Source organism: Lithobates pipiens, unplaced genomic scaffold (assembly GCF_037356315.1).
Source record: "Lithobates pipiens isolate NorthernLeopardFrog02 unplaced genomic scaffold, aLitPip1_a1.2 Scaffold_30, whole genome shotgun sequence".
Taxonomy (NCBI): Eukaryota; Metazoa; Chordata; class Amphibia; order Anura; family Ranidae; genus Lithobates; species Lithobates pipiens.
Window position 1 is genome coordinate 10,231,075 of NW_027507791.1, and position 17,503 is coordinate 10,248,577.

At 44.3% G+C, this 17,503-nt stretch overlaps 1 protein-coding gene across 3 annotated transcripts in view; it reads left to right on the top strand.

Annotated features, from left to right (window-relative positions):
• Positions 1–17,503, top strand: part of ENTPD5 (ectonucleoside triphosphate diphosphohydrolase 5 (inactive)) — a 71,585-nt gene that overhangs the window by 53,161 nt on the left and 921 nt on the right. For all 3 annotated transcript variants that reach the window (XM_077463679.1, XM_077463678.1, XM_077463677.1), the window contains 8 exons: positions 2,391–2,466; positions 4,576–4,611; positions 10,099–10,181; positions 10,268–10,347; positions 10,423–10,484; positions 12,543–12,644; positions 14,492–14,632; positions 14,705–14,761. In XM_077463679.1, coding sequence (XP_077319805.1) covers positions 2,391–2,466; positions 4,576–4,611; positions 10,099–10,181; positions 10,268–10,347; positions 10,423–10,484; positions 12,543–12,644; positions 14,492–14,632; positions 14,705–14,761 — 637 coding nt within the window. The remainder of the gene's footprint in view (positions 1–2,390; positions 2,467–4,575; positions 4,612–10,098; positions 10,182–10,267; positions 10,348–10,422; positions 10,485–12,542; positions 12,645–14,491; positions 14,633–14,704; positions 14,762–17,503) is intronic.

A 17,503-nucleotide genomic window follows, 5' to 3' on the forward strand; every position in this document is an offset into this window, starting at 1 on the left:
CTTCACAATTATGTGCCACTTTGTGTTGGTCTATCACATAAAATACATTTACGTTCTTGGTTGTAACATGACAAAATATGGAAAATCTCAAGGGGGTGTGAATACTTTTTCAAGGCACTGTATATACAGAGGGTATAGAAAAGAATTGCCCCCTTTAAAACAATCACATTTTATTATTTTAAAACCTGAACTAAAGACCGACACAATTTTTGTTTTATCCAGTTGTATTCACTTCCCACATCCAAGTGAAAGATATAACACCAACATGTCAAATAAAAAATAAAAAAAGAGAATCACTGAGTTGGAAAAAGGATCACCCCCCCCTTTCCTAAAAATGACATGTAAACTCAAGCAGGTGTAGCTAATCACCTTCTCAATGACACACAAAGCCAGTTGACTTTCAACTGTGATCGGCTGTGGTCATTTTGATTAGCTCAGCATGAAAGGTGCTTTCCTGGAGCATTTCAGTCCCTGGTAGTGCAACTGAAGCAAACAATCAACTATGGGTGGCAAGGCACTGTCAAAAGAACTCCGGGATAAAGGTGTGGACAGGCACAAGAGAGGAGATGGATACAAAAACACTTCAAAGGCTTTATCAATGAAGTACGGTGAAGGCTATTATTAGGGAGTGGAAGGTATTTGGTACAAGACAGACCGTCCCTGGATCAGGACATCGCTCCAAACTGGATGAGAGAGCCAGGAGGAAACTGGTCAGAGAGGCCTACAGCAACTCTGAAGCCGTTGCAGGAATTGATGACAAAGAGAGGTCATTGTGTGCATGTGGCAATAATATCACAAATTCTCCACAAATGTGACTTGTATTGGAGAGTTGCAAGAAAAAAATCCACTCCTCAAGAAAGGCCACATGCAGTCACCACTGAGCTTTGCCAAAACACACCTTGAAGATTCTGAGGCCACATGGAAAATGGTGTTCTGGTCAGATGAGACTAAAATTGAATTATATCAACACCAAACGATATGTCTGGCGGAAATCCAATACAGCTTAACATCCAAATAACACCATTCCTACAGTAAAGCATGGAAGTGGTAATATCATGTTATGAGGGTGTTTTTTTGCAGCAGGGACTGGAGCACTTATCAGGATAGAAGGAGAAATGCATGGGGCAAAAGTGCACAGCAAAAATGACCACATGGCGGTTGAAGGAGAAAAAGGTGGATGTCCTTGCATGGCCTAGTCAGAGCCCAGGCTTAAACCCCATTGAAAATCTGTGGATCTACTTAAAGACTGCAGTGCACAAACGGTCACCATCAAATCTGCAAGGAAGATTGGGCAAATATAAGTCTAATGCCCAGTACACGATCAGACTTTCTGACAACAAAACCATAAACTTTTGTTCGAAGGTTGTTGGCTCCAACTTGTCTTGCATACACATGGTCACACAAGTTGGCCAACAATTACGTTCATAGTGACGTACTATGTGTTTTTTCAGCTATTTAGCGCCACCCTTTGGGCTCCTTCTGCTAATTTCGCATTAGTAGAAGTTTGGTGAGTGTTGATTTGTTCTTTTCTTTTTTGCGCTCTTTTTCATTTAGCGCTATTATTATTATTCTTGATATCGCTTGAAAAAAAAATCCTTTGAAACTTAATTTGCAATAACTCCTTCAGTATCACCAGCAAGGCAGCTTCATTATTATCCCATTAAAGAAGAGAAGAATTGTATTTGGAGATTTCATAATATGCCACGTCACAAATGTTAATTTTTCATTACAAATGCTAGTTTACAAGACCGACCGCTTCTGCTTATGAGCCTGCGTGAACTTTTGTGCGATGGACTTGTGTACACACGATTGGAATTTCCGACAACAACGTTTTGTTGGGGGGAAAATTTGAGAGCCTGCTAGGAAACATTTGTTGGCGGAAAGTCCGACAGCAAATGTTTGATGGAGCATGCACACAGTCGGACTTTCTGAAAACAAGCTTGTATCTAACATTTCCCATTGGAAAATCCGATCGTGTGTATGCGGCATAAGTCTAGATTTGTAAAGTTAGTAGAGACATATTCCAGCAAAATAAAGGCTGGAATTAAAGCAAAACGTGGTTCAACAAAATACTGACACAATGGGGGTGATCCTTTTTCCAACTCAGTGATTTTGTTTTTGAATTTTTTTATTTATTTTTTCTGACATGTTGTTATATCTTTCACTTGGATGTTATAAGTTGCACTGAGTAAATATAGCTGGATAAAACAAAAACTGTGTCTGTCTTAATTTCAAGCTGCAATTGGAGTATGTAGCCTGGGTGCTTGGCTTGAATATGTGCTTTGGTTTCATGGCTTAGTTAAGTGGTCTGGGTACATGGCTTAGGTGGGTGAATGGATGGGATGTTTTTTGTATAGGTCATGAAAGGATCTTCTTTTCCTCTTATTTAGGTGAGGAAAGTCTTCAACTCGTCTCCTTTTCTAGTACCAGAAAACAGCGTCACCATTCTGGATGGAACTGACGAAGGTGAGAACACAGAAATATCACACCACAAAAACTGCACAATTTTCCAATGTGCACAATCTGCAGACACCACCAACACATTTTTTTTTATATTGAACAAAACAGGAGTGCTTTATTGGTATTAAAAAATAGAACAATATACCGTATTTATCGGCGTATAATACGCACCTTTTCCCCCTTAAAATCGGGGGAAAGTCGTGGGTGCGTGTTATACACCGATCCCCACTGTCTGTGAGCTCGGCTTCGCTCGCAGTCCCACCTCCCTACTGTTTCTGGAGCGAGCGCTGCTGAAAAAGACCGAACCGACTGTACTGTGTACTCGGCTCAGCTCCGCTCGCAGTCCCACCCAGACTGGAGCCGAGCCAAGCCGAGTACACAGTACAGTCGGCTCTGTCTTTTTCGGCAGCGCTCGCTCCAGAAACAGCAGGGAGGTGGCACTGCGAGTGAAGCCGAGCAGTCGGCTCGGTCTTTTTCGGCGGCGCTCACTCGGTCTGTCTCGGCAGAGGGAAATTTAAACGTGGGCAAGGCTGCAAATGGCGCTGTGCAAGCTGAAAATGACACTGGCAAGCTGCAAATGACATTGGGCAAGGCTGCAAACAGCGCTGGGCAAGCTGCAAATGATGCTGGGCAAGCTGCAAATGACACTGATCATTCTGCAATGAAGGACAAGGCTGCAGGTGCACACTGATAAGGCTACATTGATGGGCATTTAAATGTAAGTTTTTTTTCCCCTTAAAGCGGAGGCCCACCCTAAAATGGACCTCCGCTCATCAGAATCCCCCCCCCTCCGGCGCCACAATCGGCACCTTTCAGGGGGGAGGGGGGTGCAGTTACCTGGATAATCCAGGTAACTGCACCCACTTCTGGGATAGCTGTCTGCGGAAAGGGGCGTAGATTACGCCCCTTTCCGCAACTGCCTGCCCCTTTGCGCAAGTGCCCCGCTGCCTGCTGGGAAACACACAGTTCCCAGAGGCAGCGGGGACCGTCCGGATTGCGCCGCGCGGCTCGCGCATGCGCAGTAGGGAACCGGGAAATGAAGCCGAAAGGCTCCATTTCCTGATTCCCATACCCAAGATGGCGGCGGCAGGACCCGACAGACGACCTAGCGATCGGCTTCGGGTGCCGACGTCGCGGGCGCGCTGGACAGGTAAGTGTCACTATTTTAAAAGTCAGCAGCTGCAGTATTTGTAGCTGCTGGCTTTTAAAAAAAAAAAAAAAACGCGGAGTCCCGGTGGACTCCCGCTTTAAACTTCCCTCCTAAAACTTTTTTCCTTAAAATGCCCTCCTAAACTTGGGGTGCGTGTTATACTCTGATAAATACGGTACATAATGACATGGCCTGGTATATCCGACCTGCAGCATTAAAAACAAAAAAAGAAAATCAATTTGTGGGGGAAAAACAATATTCATGCCTAAGGTATACTTAACATGAAAGATGGATCAGTCGATTAACTATATCTGGGGTGGAGACAAAGTGTAGTAGGGAGGAAGGCAGGGCAGGAGGGAGGGGGGGGGGGGGCAGGCCATGATATTGAGGAAAGAAGGGGAGGAGAGAAAAAAGGGCAACAGGGATTAAGGGCCTGGATACCCATCCCAGTACCCTGGTCAATATGCCCGGTGCATTATTATACAGATCCAACCATTAGCTTCAGACCGAAGTCCATGGGGACCAAACCTTGTCATATTCCTATGAACACCCCCTATTCGGTTATCTTATACATGAGCAAGGCCACATTTATCTTTAGTTCCCAGGAGGATATAGCTGGGGGGGGTTGGTGAGGCCCATTTCATGACAATCTCCTTTTTAGCATCATACAGAAGGTAGGAGATCCTCAAGTGATCAGTGATGAACACCAACACATTTTTACATATGTTCTGAAAAATGTTCCATCGCTTGCCTCTAGAGATTTGCAGAACATTACTCTGCCCCAACTACTCTCCTAATACATATTGATATATTTTGCAGATTATTGTATCATGGACTTCTCTAGAGATCTGAAGAGCATTGCTTTGGTCTCTATTTGATGGGATCATAGACATGGTAGACAAAAGCTTGTCCTCAGGGTTCTAACTGGATTCTTTTTTTCTGTTGCGTTTCTTTTTCTCCTTTAGGGATATTGGCCTGGATCAGTGTAAACTTTCTGACAGGTAAACACAAGCAGAATACCTCCTTGTTTATGGTGTAAGTGGAGGGTATAGTCAAGTGTGTATGGTGAAGGTGGGGGTACAGTTGGATCAGTATGACTGTGTAGGTGGACTACAGTCAGATCAGTATGCCTATGTTTGTAATGTAGGTGGGTGGAACAGTTGGCTCAGTATGTTTGTGCGTATAGTGTAGGTACAGCCATGGCCAAAAGTTTTGAGAATGACATAAATATCAATTTTCAGATGTTACCATGGCATACTGAAGCATAGTTACAAACCTTTCGTAAGTCAAAGGCTTTTATGACAATTACATTAAAACGGTGCTCAGCTCAAAATGGGAAGTCCCACATTAAAGACTCAACCCCCAGACCTTTTGCGCGATTGCCACTTTTGAAGAGCGCGCGGGGGGTGCTGAAGACTCTACCCTACAAGTGTGCAAAGTTTGGAGGTCCTAGACCCAAAGGCCGTTGCAATATTTTCCCCAAGCTGGCCAAGTTTTCCCACAAGCAAGTGACCAAAAACCGGTTACTTTGCGAATTTCTGCAAGCGAGTTAGGGCACTTCCCCTAGGTCCCCACCCCCCAAACTTTGGGTGCTGGTAGTACTCCTTCCAACCCTCAATGCTCCAGTAGTTTGGTGGGTTTTCTCCCGAGTGGTTCCCCCGGAAACGGGAGCTCAAACTCGGTCACTGTGATCTAATTTTCACGCCAAGCTGGCCAGAGATCTGTCCGGCATGCCCCCCCCCCCAGGGGGTGCGAGGGTGGGGAGGTCCACCCGCAACTCGACGGTACACCAGTTTGGCAGGTTCCCCGGTAACTGGAGCGCAAAGTTCCAAAGTCAGTCAACCGGAGCTCAAATGCTCTGGTAGATTTCCGGGTCCGGTAACGGCCAGCTTTGGACCATAAGTAGCATAGACGGTCCTCTACCATGGGCCAAAAGTTGGGACCCCTAGCATAAATGGGCCCCGAGATATTCGCTCCCAAAGTGGTCCATTCCCCCCCATAGACTCCCATGTTAAGCCCAAATTGGTTCGGGTAGGGTCGCGGTTAGGGCCCGTTGACTTTGGGGACCCGGTACCAGCCGGCCATAGGTCCCCTGGACCCCAAACTTGGCACCTGAGTCCCTCGACACTAGCCCTACAACCTCCTGGTGTTGGTGTAATTTTAGGACCCATGGCACTGGAGAAATTGTTGCCAGTTTTTACCAGGGTGTCAAAGATCAAATTTTTACCATCTGGAGGTGCCCCTAGATGTCCTCTACGGAACCCTGAAGTTTGGTACCGGTACCATGAGGGAGGGCACACCGGTGCTCCCGGTAACTCCCCGAAAGAAAGTCCCCAAAACTCCAGATTTCTTTCAGTGTTACCTGTGCTATTCAAGCAAGGGCCACTTTGGGGTGGCTAGCACATTTGGTTGAAAAGTTATTAACCGAAAACCACCAGGAACCGGATTTCTATTTATTTTTACAGGAGACTGGAGCTCCTCTTTAAGTTTATGCAAAGAGTCAATATTTGCAGTGTTGATGCTTCTTTTTCAAGACCTCTGCAATTTGCCCTGGCATGCTGTCAATCAACTTTCTGGGACACATCCTGACTGATGACAGCCCATTCTTCCATAATCGATGCATGGAGTTTGTCAGAATTTGTGGGGGTTTTTTGTTCACCCGCTTCTTGAAGATTGACCACAAGTTCTCAATGGGATTAAGGTCTCGGTAGTTTTCTGACCATGGATCCAAAATGGTGATGTTTTGTTCCCTAAGCCACTTAGTTATTACTTTTGCCTTATGGCAAGGTGCTCCATCATGCTGGAAAAGTCATTGTTTGTCACCAAACTGTTCTTGGATGGTTGGGAGTAGTTTCTCTCGAAGGATGTTTTTGTACCAATCTTTATTCATGGCTGTTTTCTTATGCAAAATTGTGAGTGAGCCCACTCCCTAGGCTAAGAAGTAAGCCCACACATGAACGGTCTCAGGATGTATTACTGTTGGTATGACACAAGACTAATGGTAATTCTCACCTTTTCTTCTCCGGACAAAGTTTTTTTGGATGCCCCAAACAAAGGGGATTCATCAGAGAAAATGACTTTCCCCCAGTCCTCAGTAGTCCAATCCCTGGACCTTTTGCAGAATATCAGTCTGTCCCTGTTTTTCCTGGAGAGAAGTGGCTTCTTTGCTGCCCTTCTTGACACCAGACCATACTCCAAAAGTCTTCACCTCACTGTGTGTACAGATGTACTCACACCTGCCTGCTGCCATTCCTGAACAAGCTCTGCACTGGTGGTGCCCCGATCCCGCAGCCGAATAAACTGTAGGAGACGGTCCTGGCACTTGCTGAACTTTTTCTTAAAGCCTTCTTTACAACAATTGAACCTCTCTCCTTGAAGTTCTTGATGATCCGATAATTGGTTGATTTTGGTGCAATCTTAGTAGCAGCAATATCCTTGCCTGTGAATCCCTTTTTGTGCAAATCAATGATGACCGCACGTGTTTCCTTGCAGGTAACCATGATTTCAAGCACGACCCTCCTTTTAAAGCTTCCAGTCTTATTTTAACTCAATCAGCATTACAGAGTGATTTCCAGCCTTGTCCTCATTAACACTGACACCTGTGTTAACACGAGAATCACTGACATGATGTTAGTTTGTCCTTTTGTGGCAGGGCTGAAATGCAGTGGAAATTTTTTTTTTTTTAACCACCTCCCGCCCGCCCTATAGCCGAATGACGGCCGTAGAGCAGGCGGGTTCCTTCGTCTGGCTGTCCCTGGACGGCCTTGTGTTTACTGTCTCCGGAAGTTTTGTGTTCGCCGTGTCTCCCGGAGACAGGCAAACACAGATCGCCGTGAACGGCCAATCAAAGCGGCCGTTCACAGCGCGATCGCAGCTGCCAATGGGAGATGATCTCAAATGTAAACATATGAGATCATCTCCCATTGCCGTGTCTCTCCCTCCTCACACAGAGACAGCGTGTGAGGAGAGAGAGGATCTGTAAGTCAGCTCCAGTGCCATCTGTCAGCCCCAGTGCCATCTGTCAGCGCCAGTGCCAGTGCCATCTGTCAGCCCAGTGCCATCTGTCAGCCCAGTGCCATCTGCCAGTGCCACCTGCCAGCGCCGTCAGTGCCACCTGCCAGCGCCAGTGCCTGCCGTCAGCCCCAGTGCCGTCAGCCCCAGTGCTACCAGTGCCAGTGCCACCTGCCAGTGCCACCTGCCAGCACCAGTGCCACCTGCCAGCGCCAGTGCCATCCGTCAGCCCCAGTGCCGTCAGCCCCAGTGCCGTCAACCCCAGTGCCAGTGCCACCTGCCAGCGCCAGTGCCATCCGTCAGCCCCAGTGCCGTCAGCCCCAGTGCCAGTGCCACCTGCCAGCACCAGTGCCATCCGTCAGCCCCAGTGCCGTCAGCCCCAGTGCCGCCAGTGCCACGTGCAACCTGCCAGCGCCAGTGCCATCCGTCAGCCCCAGTGCCGTCAGCGCCAGTGCCACCTGCCAGCCCCATTTGCCAGAGCAATTAGCCAGAGAAAATAGCCAGCACCATCTGCCAGTGCCAGCCCCAGTGCCATCTGTCAGCCCCATCTGTCAGCCCCATCTGTCAGCCCCATCTGTCAGCCCCATCTGTCAGCGCCATCTGCCTCCAGTGCCATCTGTCAGTGCCATCTGCCTCCAGTGCCATCTGCCTCCAGTGCCACGTGTCGTCAGTGCCACGTGTTGTCACTTTGTGGGCATTTCCATTGTCCTGGTGCTCCAGGGCCTTCAAAACTGTAATAGGTGGTTGAGAAATAAGATGTGTAATTTATGCTCCTAGAACGCCTGATGGTGCTATTTCAATATTGGGCCTCTGTATGTGGTCAGGCTGTGTAAAAGTCTCACACATTTGGTATCGTTATACTCAGGAGGAGTAGTAGAACGTATTTTGGGGTGTAATTTTTGCTATGTACATGCTATGTGTTGGAAATATCTTTATAAATGGACAACTTTGCGTAAAAAAAAATGCGTTTTCATTTTTTTTCCACATTTTCCCAAAACTTCTGGAAAAAAAATGAACCATTCAAACGACTCATTATGCCTCATAGATTATACGTTGGGGTGTTAGCTTTCCAAAATGGGGTCACTTTGTGGGCATTTCCATTGTCCTGGTGCTCCAGGGCCTTCAAAAATGTAATAGGTGGTTGAGAAATGAAATGTGTAATTTATGCTCCTAGAACGCCTGATGGTGCTATTTCAATATTGGGCCTCTGTATGTGGCCAGGCTGTGTAAAAGTCTCACATATTTGGTATCGTAATACTCAGAAGGAGTAGCAGAACGTATTTTGGGGTGTCATTTGTGGTATACACATGCCATGTGGGAGAAATAACCTATTACATTGAAAATTTTGTGAGAATAAAAATAAATAAATCTTCATTTTGCAAAGAATTGTGGGAAAAAGATGACAACATCAAAAACCTCACCATGCATCTTAGTAAATACCTTGGAATGTCTACTTTCAAAAAAGGGGTCATTTGGGGGGTATTTGTACTTTCCTGACTTGTTCGGGTCGCAAGAAATGAGATAGGCCACCAGTACATCAGGTGTGATCAATTTTGTGCGATTCGCACCACAGCTTGTAGACTCTCTAACTTTCACAAAGACCAAATAATATCCACTAATTTGGGTTATTTTTACCAAAGATATGTAGCAGTATAAATTGTGGCCAAAATTTATGAAAAAAAAATTATAATTTGCAAAATTTTATCACAGAAACAAAGAAAAAATTTCGGTCTTTTTTCATTTATAGCGCAAAAAATAAAAACCCCAGAGGTGATCAAATACCACCAAAAGAAAGCTCTATTTGTGGGAAAAAAAGGACACAAAATTCATTTGGGTACAGTGTTGCATGACTGAGTAATTGTCATTCAAAGTGTGAGAGCACCGAAAGCAGAAAATTGGTCTGGTCAGGAAGGGTGTTTAAGTGCCCAGTAAGCAAGTGGTTAAATTCAGTTAATTTTCATGGTAAAGAGGGACTTTGCAATTAATTGCAATTCATCTGATCACTCTTCATAACATTCTGGACTATATGCAAATTGCCATCATAAAAACTGAGGCAGCAGACGTTGTGAAAATTAATATTTGTATCATTCTCAAAACTTTTGGCCAGGGCTGTAGTGTGGGTAGGGGTACAGTTGGATCAGTATGTCTGTGTGTAGTGTAGGAGGATGGTATAGTTGAGTCAGTATGTCTGTGTGTAGTCGTCTATATGTAGTGTAGGTGGAGTACATTTGGGTCAGTATGTCTATATTTAGTGTAGGTGGGGGTACAGTTGGGTCAGTATGTCCTATATGTAGTGCAGATGGGGGTACAGTTCAGTCAGTATGACTGTGTGTAGATGGGGGTACAGTTGGGTCAGTATGTCTGTCTATATGTAGTGTAGGTGGGAGTACAGTTGGGTCAGTATGACTGTGTGCAGTGTATATGGGGGTACAATTGGGTCACTGTGTCCACCAGCTATATTTTCTGCTACCCTCTAGGTCGGTTACATGGAGATCGTAGTGTGGGCACTTTGGATTTGGGTGGAGCATCTACACAGATCACCTTCCTTCCTCTTCATAAAGTAAGTTTTTATTTCTCTCTCTGCTTACAACACTAACTGCTGTCTGTCACTCTCTGACTGGTCTTTTCTCTTTTTGATCTTTTTAGACTACATTAGATGAGACTCCACGGGAGTCGTTGGCTTCCTTTGAGCTGTTCAATAGCACATATCGCCTCTACACACACAGGTGGGTCTTCTGTGCCGTGGGTCAACTCTTTTTAGAGGACTTTGCTGATAGTAATTAATGCCATTGTTGTTCCAGTTATCTGGGTTTCGGTCTGAAGGAGGCTCGTTTTGCAGTTCTTGACGCTTCGGTGTCTGTAGGTAAATCTTAAAATGTATGTTGTCACCACAAAGTCAGTGGAGGGTTGCTATCTGTGTGCAACTCCACTATATATATATATATATATATATATATATATATATATAAAATGTCTCATTCAATATGTCCATTTTTAACTTTGAAGTTCTGACCATCGAATGTTTATGCTAGCTTCAACCTAAAGCTGGCCATAGACAGTAGGAATCTCGCCTGGTTCAGCAGGGATTGGCTGAGATTCGAACTATGTATAGGTTGGATTTTTCACGCAATTCTTGCCAGCAGCTATAGCCGCTAGCAATAATCACTGTGTGTTTTTCCAGCCTGGATGTCCCCCCCCCCCCCCCCCCCCCGGGAGAACATGATAGATCTATGGGAGGGAATCCCCGATCATTACTGACTGTGTTGATGGTGGAAATTAGCTGTTTTCTTTCCTGCTGTGGTTACAGAAAAGAAAATTGCACCGTCTATGGCCATCTTAAAGTACCATTCTTAAGCTGGATACACACTATACAACTTTTGTTGTTCAATTATTTTCTTTTTTTCTTTTTTTTTTTTTTTTAGATTTACCTTCAACTATGTAGTGCAAGGGCCGGCATGATTGTATACAAATTGAAAGTGTTTAGGTGTGACCTCATATTATATGGTTTTCGTAAATCCAAAGGAAAAAATCTAAAGAAAATTGTATAGTGTGTATCTTGCTTTACATGGAAACTAAGATAAGACAAGTTGCTTTGTTGCATGCTTTTTTTTTTTTTTCTCAAAGCTAAACCACTTCACGCAAATCGCTGTAGCTGTATGTCAGTATTTTGGCGCTAAACACCGTTGTTATGGAAACAGCTAGCTGCCATAACCCTGGTATTTTCAGAAACGGTGTGCGGTTCTCTTTATGATAAAAGTGGTCTCTGCAGCGGATTCGCCACTAGATCACTCTCCTGCCGCACTCTGGCCGTCTCCGCCTCTTACCGAAGCTGCCGATAGTGGCGGAGATGATTGCGTCCTTTCCCCTCTGAGTCTGGAGGCCCCCACTCGGCTCCATAACATTAGATGGCAGAAGCAACTGCAAACATCACTTTCACTTCAATGGTCTTAAAGGGACTTTTTTTTTGTCGTGTTCATCTAATTATTTTAAGTCATGCCACATAGGAAAACTGTGTTCAAACCACAGATGTGAGGTATCATCACAATCATTAGAGCAAGGGCAATAATTCTAGCCCTAGACCTCCTCTGTATCTCAAAACTGGTCGCCAATGGAGATTTTTAAGTGCCAACGTTTGTGGTCATTCCATGAGCGGACGCAATTTTGAAGCCTGACATGTTGGGTATCAATTTACTCGGCGTAACATTATCTTTCACAATATGTGCATGCAAGAGAAGCACTGCTCTGACTGTCAAGCCTCTGGTGAGATAATAGAGACTAAGATACTTGAGATTAAAAAACTAAATGCTGGAAACTCTGGAAATCCTTCTGTAATCTTTTATTATAACATGACCATTAAAATGTGACAGCTGATGAGTTTCGGCACTTAGCCTTGTTCACAGCACAGTCACCATAGAAAAATACATCATATAAATAGTGCAAAAAATAAAAGGATAATGCATGTCACTCCCACTAATTAGATGATGTCAGTAATTGAAGGTAAACGAGAACACCGCTGCAGGTGTTTCTCAGGAACTGATAACAAGTAAGACATATAACATGAATCACTGAGAAAGAAAAGGAAACGCAGATCAGTATAAGAAACCACATAGTTTAAAAAGAACAAAAAATTTCACAATAGAAAAATGTGTATTGCAAAAAAAAAATAAAAAATCAGGAAACGTGTGATGCACATTGCCGATTTTTTTTGTTTGTTTGTTTTGTTGCGATAAACATTTAGTGTTTTTTTTTTTTTTTTTTCTTTTTTTTTATCTTTTTAAACTATGTGGTTTCTTATACTGATCCGTGTTTCCTTTTCTTTCTCAGCGATTCATGTTATGATATGTCTTGCTTTACCATCAGTAAAACTATAGTGTATTAAATAACATACTACATGTGTGACATCCTATTTCTCCTCTATCAGCGGAACAGAAGCAGACCTTGCGCAGCCATTGTTTTCCCCCAGAGCTGAATGGATCATGGGTATTTGATAGTGTAACCTACAGATATGGAGGACACTCTGATGGTGAGTCTGATATTGAGGGGAGCAATAAGATTCTTGAACTGGGGATAATGGTGAGGGGTGCACTCGGGTTCTGAGAAAGAAGATGACCTTCTGATGGTGAGGGGCACACTTAGGTTTTAGATGGGGAAGACAGCCTGATGGTCTTCTGGTGAAATTTCACTCAGGTTCTGAGAAAGGAGAAAACTGTGTAAAGGTTAGGAATGCACTCCAATTATGTATAAGGAAAGACTGATGGTGAGGGATGCATTTAGGTTCTAAGGAAGGAGAAGGTAGTCTGAGGTTCTAGAAGATCAAAATAGTCTGATGGTGTGGGGTGCACTCAAGTTCTGAGGAAGGAGAAGGCAAGGGGCACACTCAGGTTTCTTAAGAGGGGAGTTGCACTCTGAGGCCGCGTACACACGCGCGGACTGTTCGCCCAACTTTGTCCGTCAAACAGTTTCGGCAAACAGTCCGCTCAAAATTAGCATGGACGGACATGGCCACACACGACGAACGAACAGTTTGCTGAAACCGTGCGCAATGACGTGAACGGCACGAAAAATACGACGTCCTATACACTGCATTATAACTTTCGGCGTGTAAATCCTTTCTGAGCATGCGCGGAACTTAGTTTGACGAACAAGCCTACACACGGGCGGACTGTTCGCTGAAACAAGGTTTCAGCGGACAGTTTTTCGGAAATTCCGTAAAACCTTGTTCGTCAAACTGTCCGCTGAAAGCCCACACACGAGCGGACTGTCCGCCCAAACACTGTTCAGCGGACAAAGTTGGGCGAACAGTCCGCGCGTGTGTACGCGGCCTAATGGTAAAAAGCACACATTTAAGATCTGAGGAAGGAGAAGACAGTCTGATGGAGAAGGGGGCACTTATGTTCTTAGAAAGGAGAAGGCAGTTTGATGGGGGGGTACTTGGGTTCTGAGGAAGGAGGGGACAGTCTGCTAAGGGGTCCATTCAGGTTCTAGAAGGGGGGAGACAGTCTAATGGTATTGGGGGCTTTCAAGTTCTGAGGAAGGAGAGGGCAGTCATATGATAAGGGGCACACTTAGGTTCTAGAAGAGGAAGACAGTCTGACGGTGATGGGGACACTCAGGTTCTAAGGAAGGAAAAGACAGTATAATTGTGAGGAGCAAACTCTGGGTAAAAAAAGGATACTGATACTGAGGGGCACATTCAGGTTTTTATGTAGGGGAAGACAGTTTGATGATGATTGTACTCAGGTTTTAACTCTATCACTGAGTTGTCCCATTTGGAAAATTTCCCATTTACTCCTGTTGTGGTGACAATTGTATTTTTTTTTAAATCCTCTTACAGGACATGGTGGCAACACCTTAAAATATTTTTTTTCTCTTAGTGGAAACTATTGCTCTATGCTAATTTGGATAAGTAACAGCCACAGTCTTCACAGGTGTCCTCATACAAGGTAGTGCTATAAAGGATTACAGAGGGCACTGGGCACAGTGGTCAATCTCTGGTGCCTATTGGACTGCACAGCCAATTTAGGCACTACTGTGCAAGAGCAGTGGGAAGACACTGAATATGGAGATTATTTAAACATTTATCCAACAGAACATCTGTTTCTCTGACTTCAGTTGTGCTCTATAGTCTCCCTGTAGATTTTCAAAAATGCCTTTATAAAGCCTATAAGCAACTCTTGGCTAGGGGGCGGGGTGCTCGTTTCATTGCTCAGGGAGACTCTAACGTGTTTGCATATGCCAGTTTTTATAATGTGCTTCAAAAGTGGGGTTGTCCTTTAAATTCTTTGTCTAAGATATTGCTGATGTATTACATATGTGGGCTAGCCTTATGTTCGACTCTTTACATCAGGTACCCTCCATTCTTCCTTTCAGGTCTCGCTGGATTTAATTTATGTTACTCGGAGGTTCAACGTATTGTAAGAGGAAAGCTGCACCAGGTGGATGAGATCCGACACAGCCCATTCTATGCCTTCTCATACTTCTATGACCGTGCTGTAGACAGCAGCCTGATTGGTGAGTGCTGAGCATCCTGTCTATGTAGCCTCACTGATGTTCTGGTCTAATGCAGCATTTTTGTTAAATCAGATTTCGAGAACGGTGGTGTGCTGGAAGTCCGGGACTTTGCCCAAAAAGCAAGAGAAGGTAAGAATTTGGATGGTTAAGGAGCAGATTTACTAAATGCTTTTTTTTCTTTTGGTTTATTTTACGTGATCAGAAGCTTGTCACAAACATTGGTCCCCTCCACACATCCTAAGTTATAAAAACCTAAAGTAATCACACATACTTAGTTTTTGTGTTGTAGAAGAAATGATTCACCCCCCAGACTCTGTCCATATAGATGTGCCCTGCAAGCAGCGCTTCACTTTTGTGGGTAAAAAAAGAGCAAATAAAAAATAATAATATAGCGTATACAATTGGGACACCAGTTATATTGTAATTGAATGTTATGAGAAGTTACCTTTCCAATCTGCAGCTCTGTAATTTTCTGTAAAAAGCAATATGGCTACCTGGAGGTGTTCTGTATACAGAATAAGTACAGAACATCCCCCCGATACATCATTTCCTGCTTGTGTAATTTTCCCAGAAGTCTGTACTAAGATACAAGTCAGATTTCAGGCATCCCCTGCAACAAAAATTTAATTTTTTGTGAGACACACCCAAAAGGAAATCACATCTAGAGGGATACAGACCCTGCCACTTTACGCACAGCCCAGCAGGTACAGCAGCTGACTGACAATTATTATTACAGTCGGTGGTAATTTTTTTTATTTTTATACCCCGCCAATACTCTGCAATACCCCGCCAATACTCTGCAATACCCCGCCAATACTCTGCAATACATACCCTGCCAATACTCTGCAATACTCTGTCAATACATACCCTGCCAATACTCTTCAATACTCTGCCAATACTCTGCAACACCCTGCCAATACCCTATCAATACTCTGCCAATACTCTGCAACACCCTGCCAATACCCTATCAATACTCTGCCAATACTCTTCAATACCCTGCCAATACTCTGCAATACCCTGCCAATACTCTGCAATACCCTGCCAATACTCTGCAATACCCTGCCAATACTCTGCAATACCCTGCCAATACACACCCTGCAATACCCTGCCAATACACACCCTGCAATACCCTGCCAATACACACCCTGCAATACCCTATCAATACTCTTCAATATCCTGCCAATACTCTGCAACACCCTGCCAATACTCTGCAATACCCTATCAATACTCTGCAATACTGTGCCAATACTCTGCAATACCCTGCCAATACTCTGCAATACATACCCTGCCAATACTCTGCAATACCCTGCCAATACTCTGCCAATACACACCCTGCAATACCCTATCAATGCTCTTCAATATTCTTCCAATACTCTTCAATATCCTGCCAATACTCTGCAATACATACCCCACCAATACTCTGCAATACCCTGCCAATACTCTGCGATACCCTGCCAATACTCTGCGATACCCTATCAATACTCTACAATACATACCCTATCAATACTCTGCAATACCCTGCCAATACTCTGCAATACATACCCTGCCAATACTCTGCAATACCCTGCCAATACACACCCTGCAATACCCTATCAATGCTCTTCAATATTCTTCCAATACTCTTCAATATCCTGCCAATACTCTGCAATACATACCCCGCCAATACTCTGCAATACCCTATCAATACTCTACAATACATACCCTATCAATACTCTGCAATACCCTGCCAATACTCTGCAATACCCTGCCAATACTCTGCAATACCCTGCCAATACTCTGCAATACCCTGCCAATACTTATTCCTGTTTGTGGGATATTTTCTAATGGGCTGTGTAACAGAATTTGGAACAGGGTGTATTTGTGGTAGAAATTCCCTGCGAGGGAAAGATCATCACCCATTGTGTTGATTGTTTTGTTTGACACGTTATTTTGTTTTTGTAAACTGGCACTTTACAATAAATGTTGTACTGTATTTTCTGTGAAGTATATATGCATATGAGCGTACCTTTTTTTTTTTTTTGGTGGGGGAATGGATCTTGGGTGGGAGTTCCCACACTTTTTTTCCCAGGACTTGACCCCTGATTTTATTGGATTTCTTTTCAAATAGAAAAAAGAAAATATTGTTTTTTTTCCAAATTTACGCTTTTTTTGCGCTTATATCGCAAAAAATTAAAAACGGAGTCGTGAATAAATAACACCAAAATAAAGCTCTATTTGTGCGAACAAAATAACAATTTCATTTGGGTACAGTGTAGCATGACCGCGTAATTGTCACTGAAAGCGCTAGAGCGATGAAAGCTGAAAATTGGGTTGGGAAGGAAGGGGGTGAAAGTGCCCGAAAGTGTTTGTAAAGGCACAAGGTTTTTTACCTTCATGCATTCGTGCAGCAGCCCCCCCAATACTTACCTGAGCCTTCTCTCGATCCAGCGATTGTCCAGGAGAGCCTTGCCTCTCCGGCGATTCGCACTCCTGATTGGCTTTTGGCGGCAGCAGCAGGAGCCATTGACTCCCGCTATCCTCATTCACAGCCAGTGAGCCAATCAGGAGATGGTGGCAGAGCCTGGCCACGGCTTCTTGTGTGAATGGCCACACAAGCGACTCTGCTCAGGTGCCCCCATAGCAAGCTGCTTGATGTTGGGGGCACCTGGCAAGAGCCAGAAATGCTGACGTGGGACTCGAGAAGAGGATCCAGACTGCTCTGTGGAAAACCAACTGCACAGAGCAGGCAGGTATGACATGTTTATGTATTTATTTTTAATTTAAAAAAAACAAGGCTTTAACTCCCCCGTGTTCATCATGATAGTCTATTTTTTATCTAGCATAGCTTCTGCCATCAGGGGATCTTCTGCTTGCATAAAAAGTGACAATTTG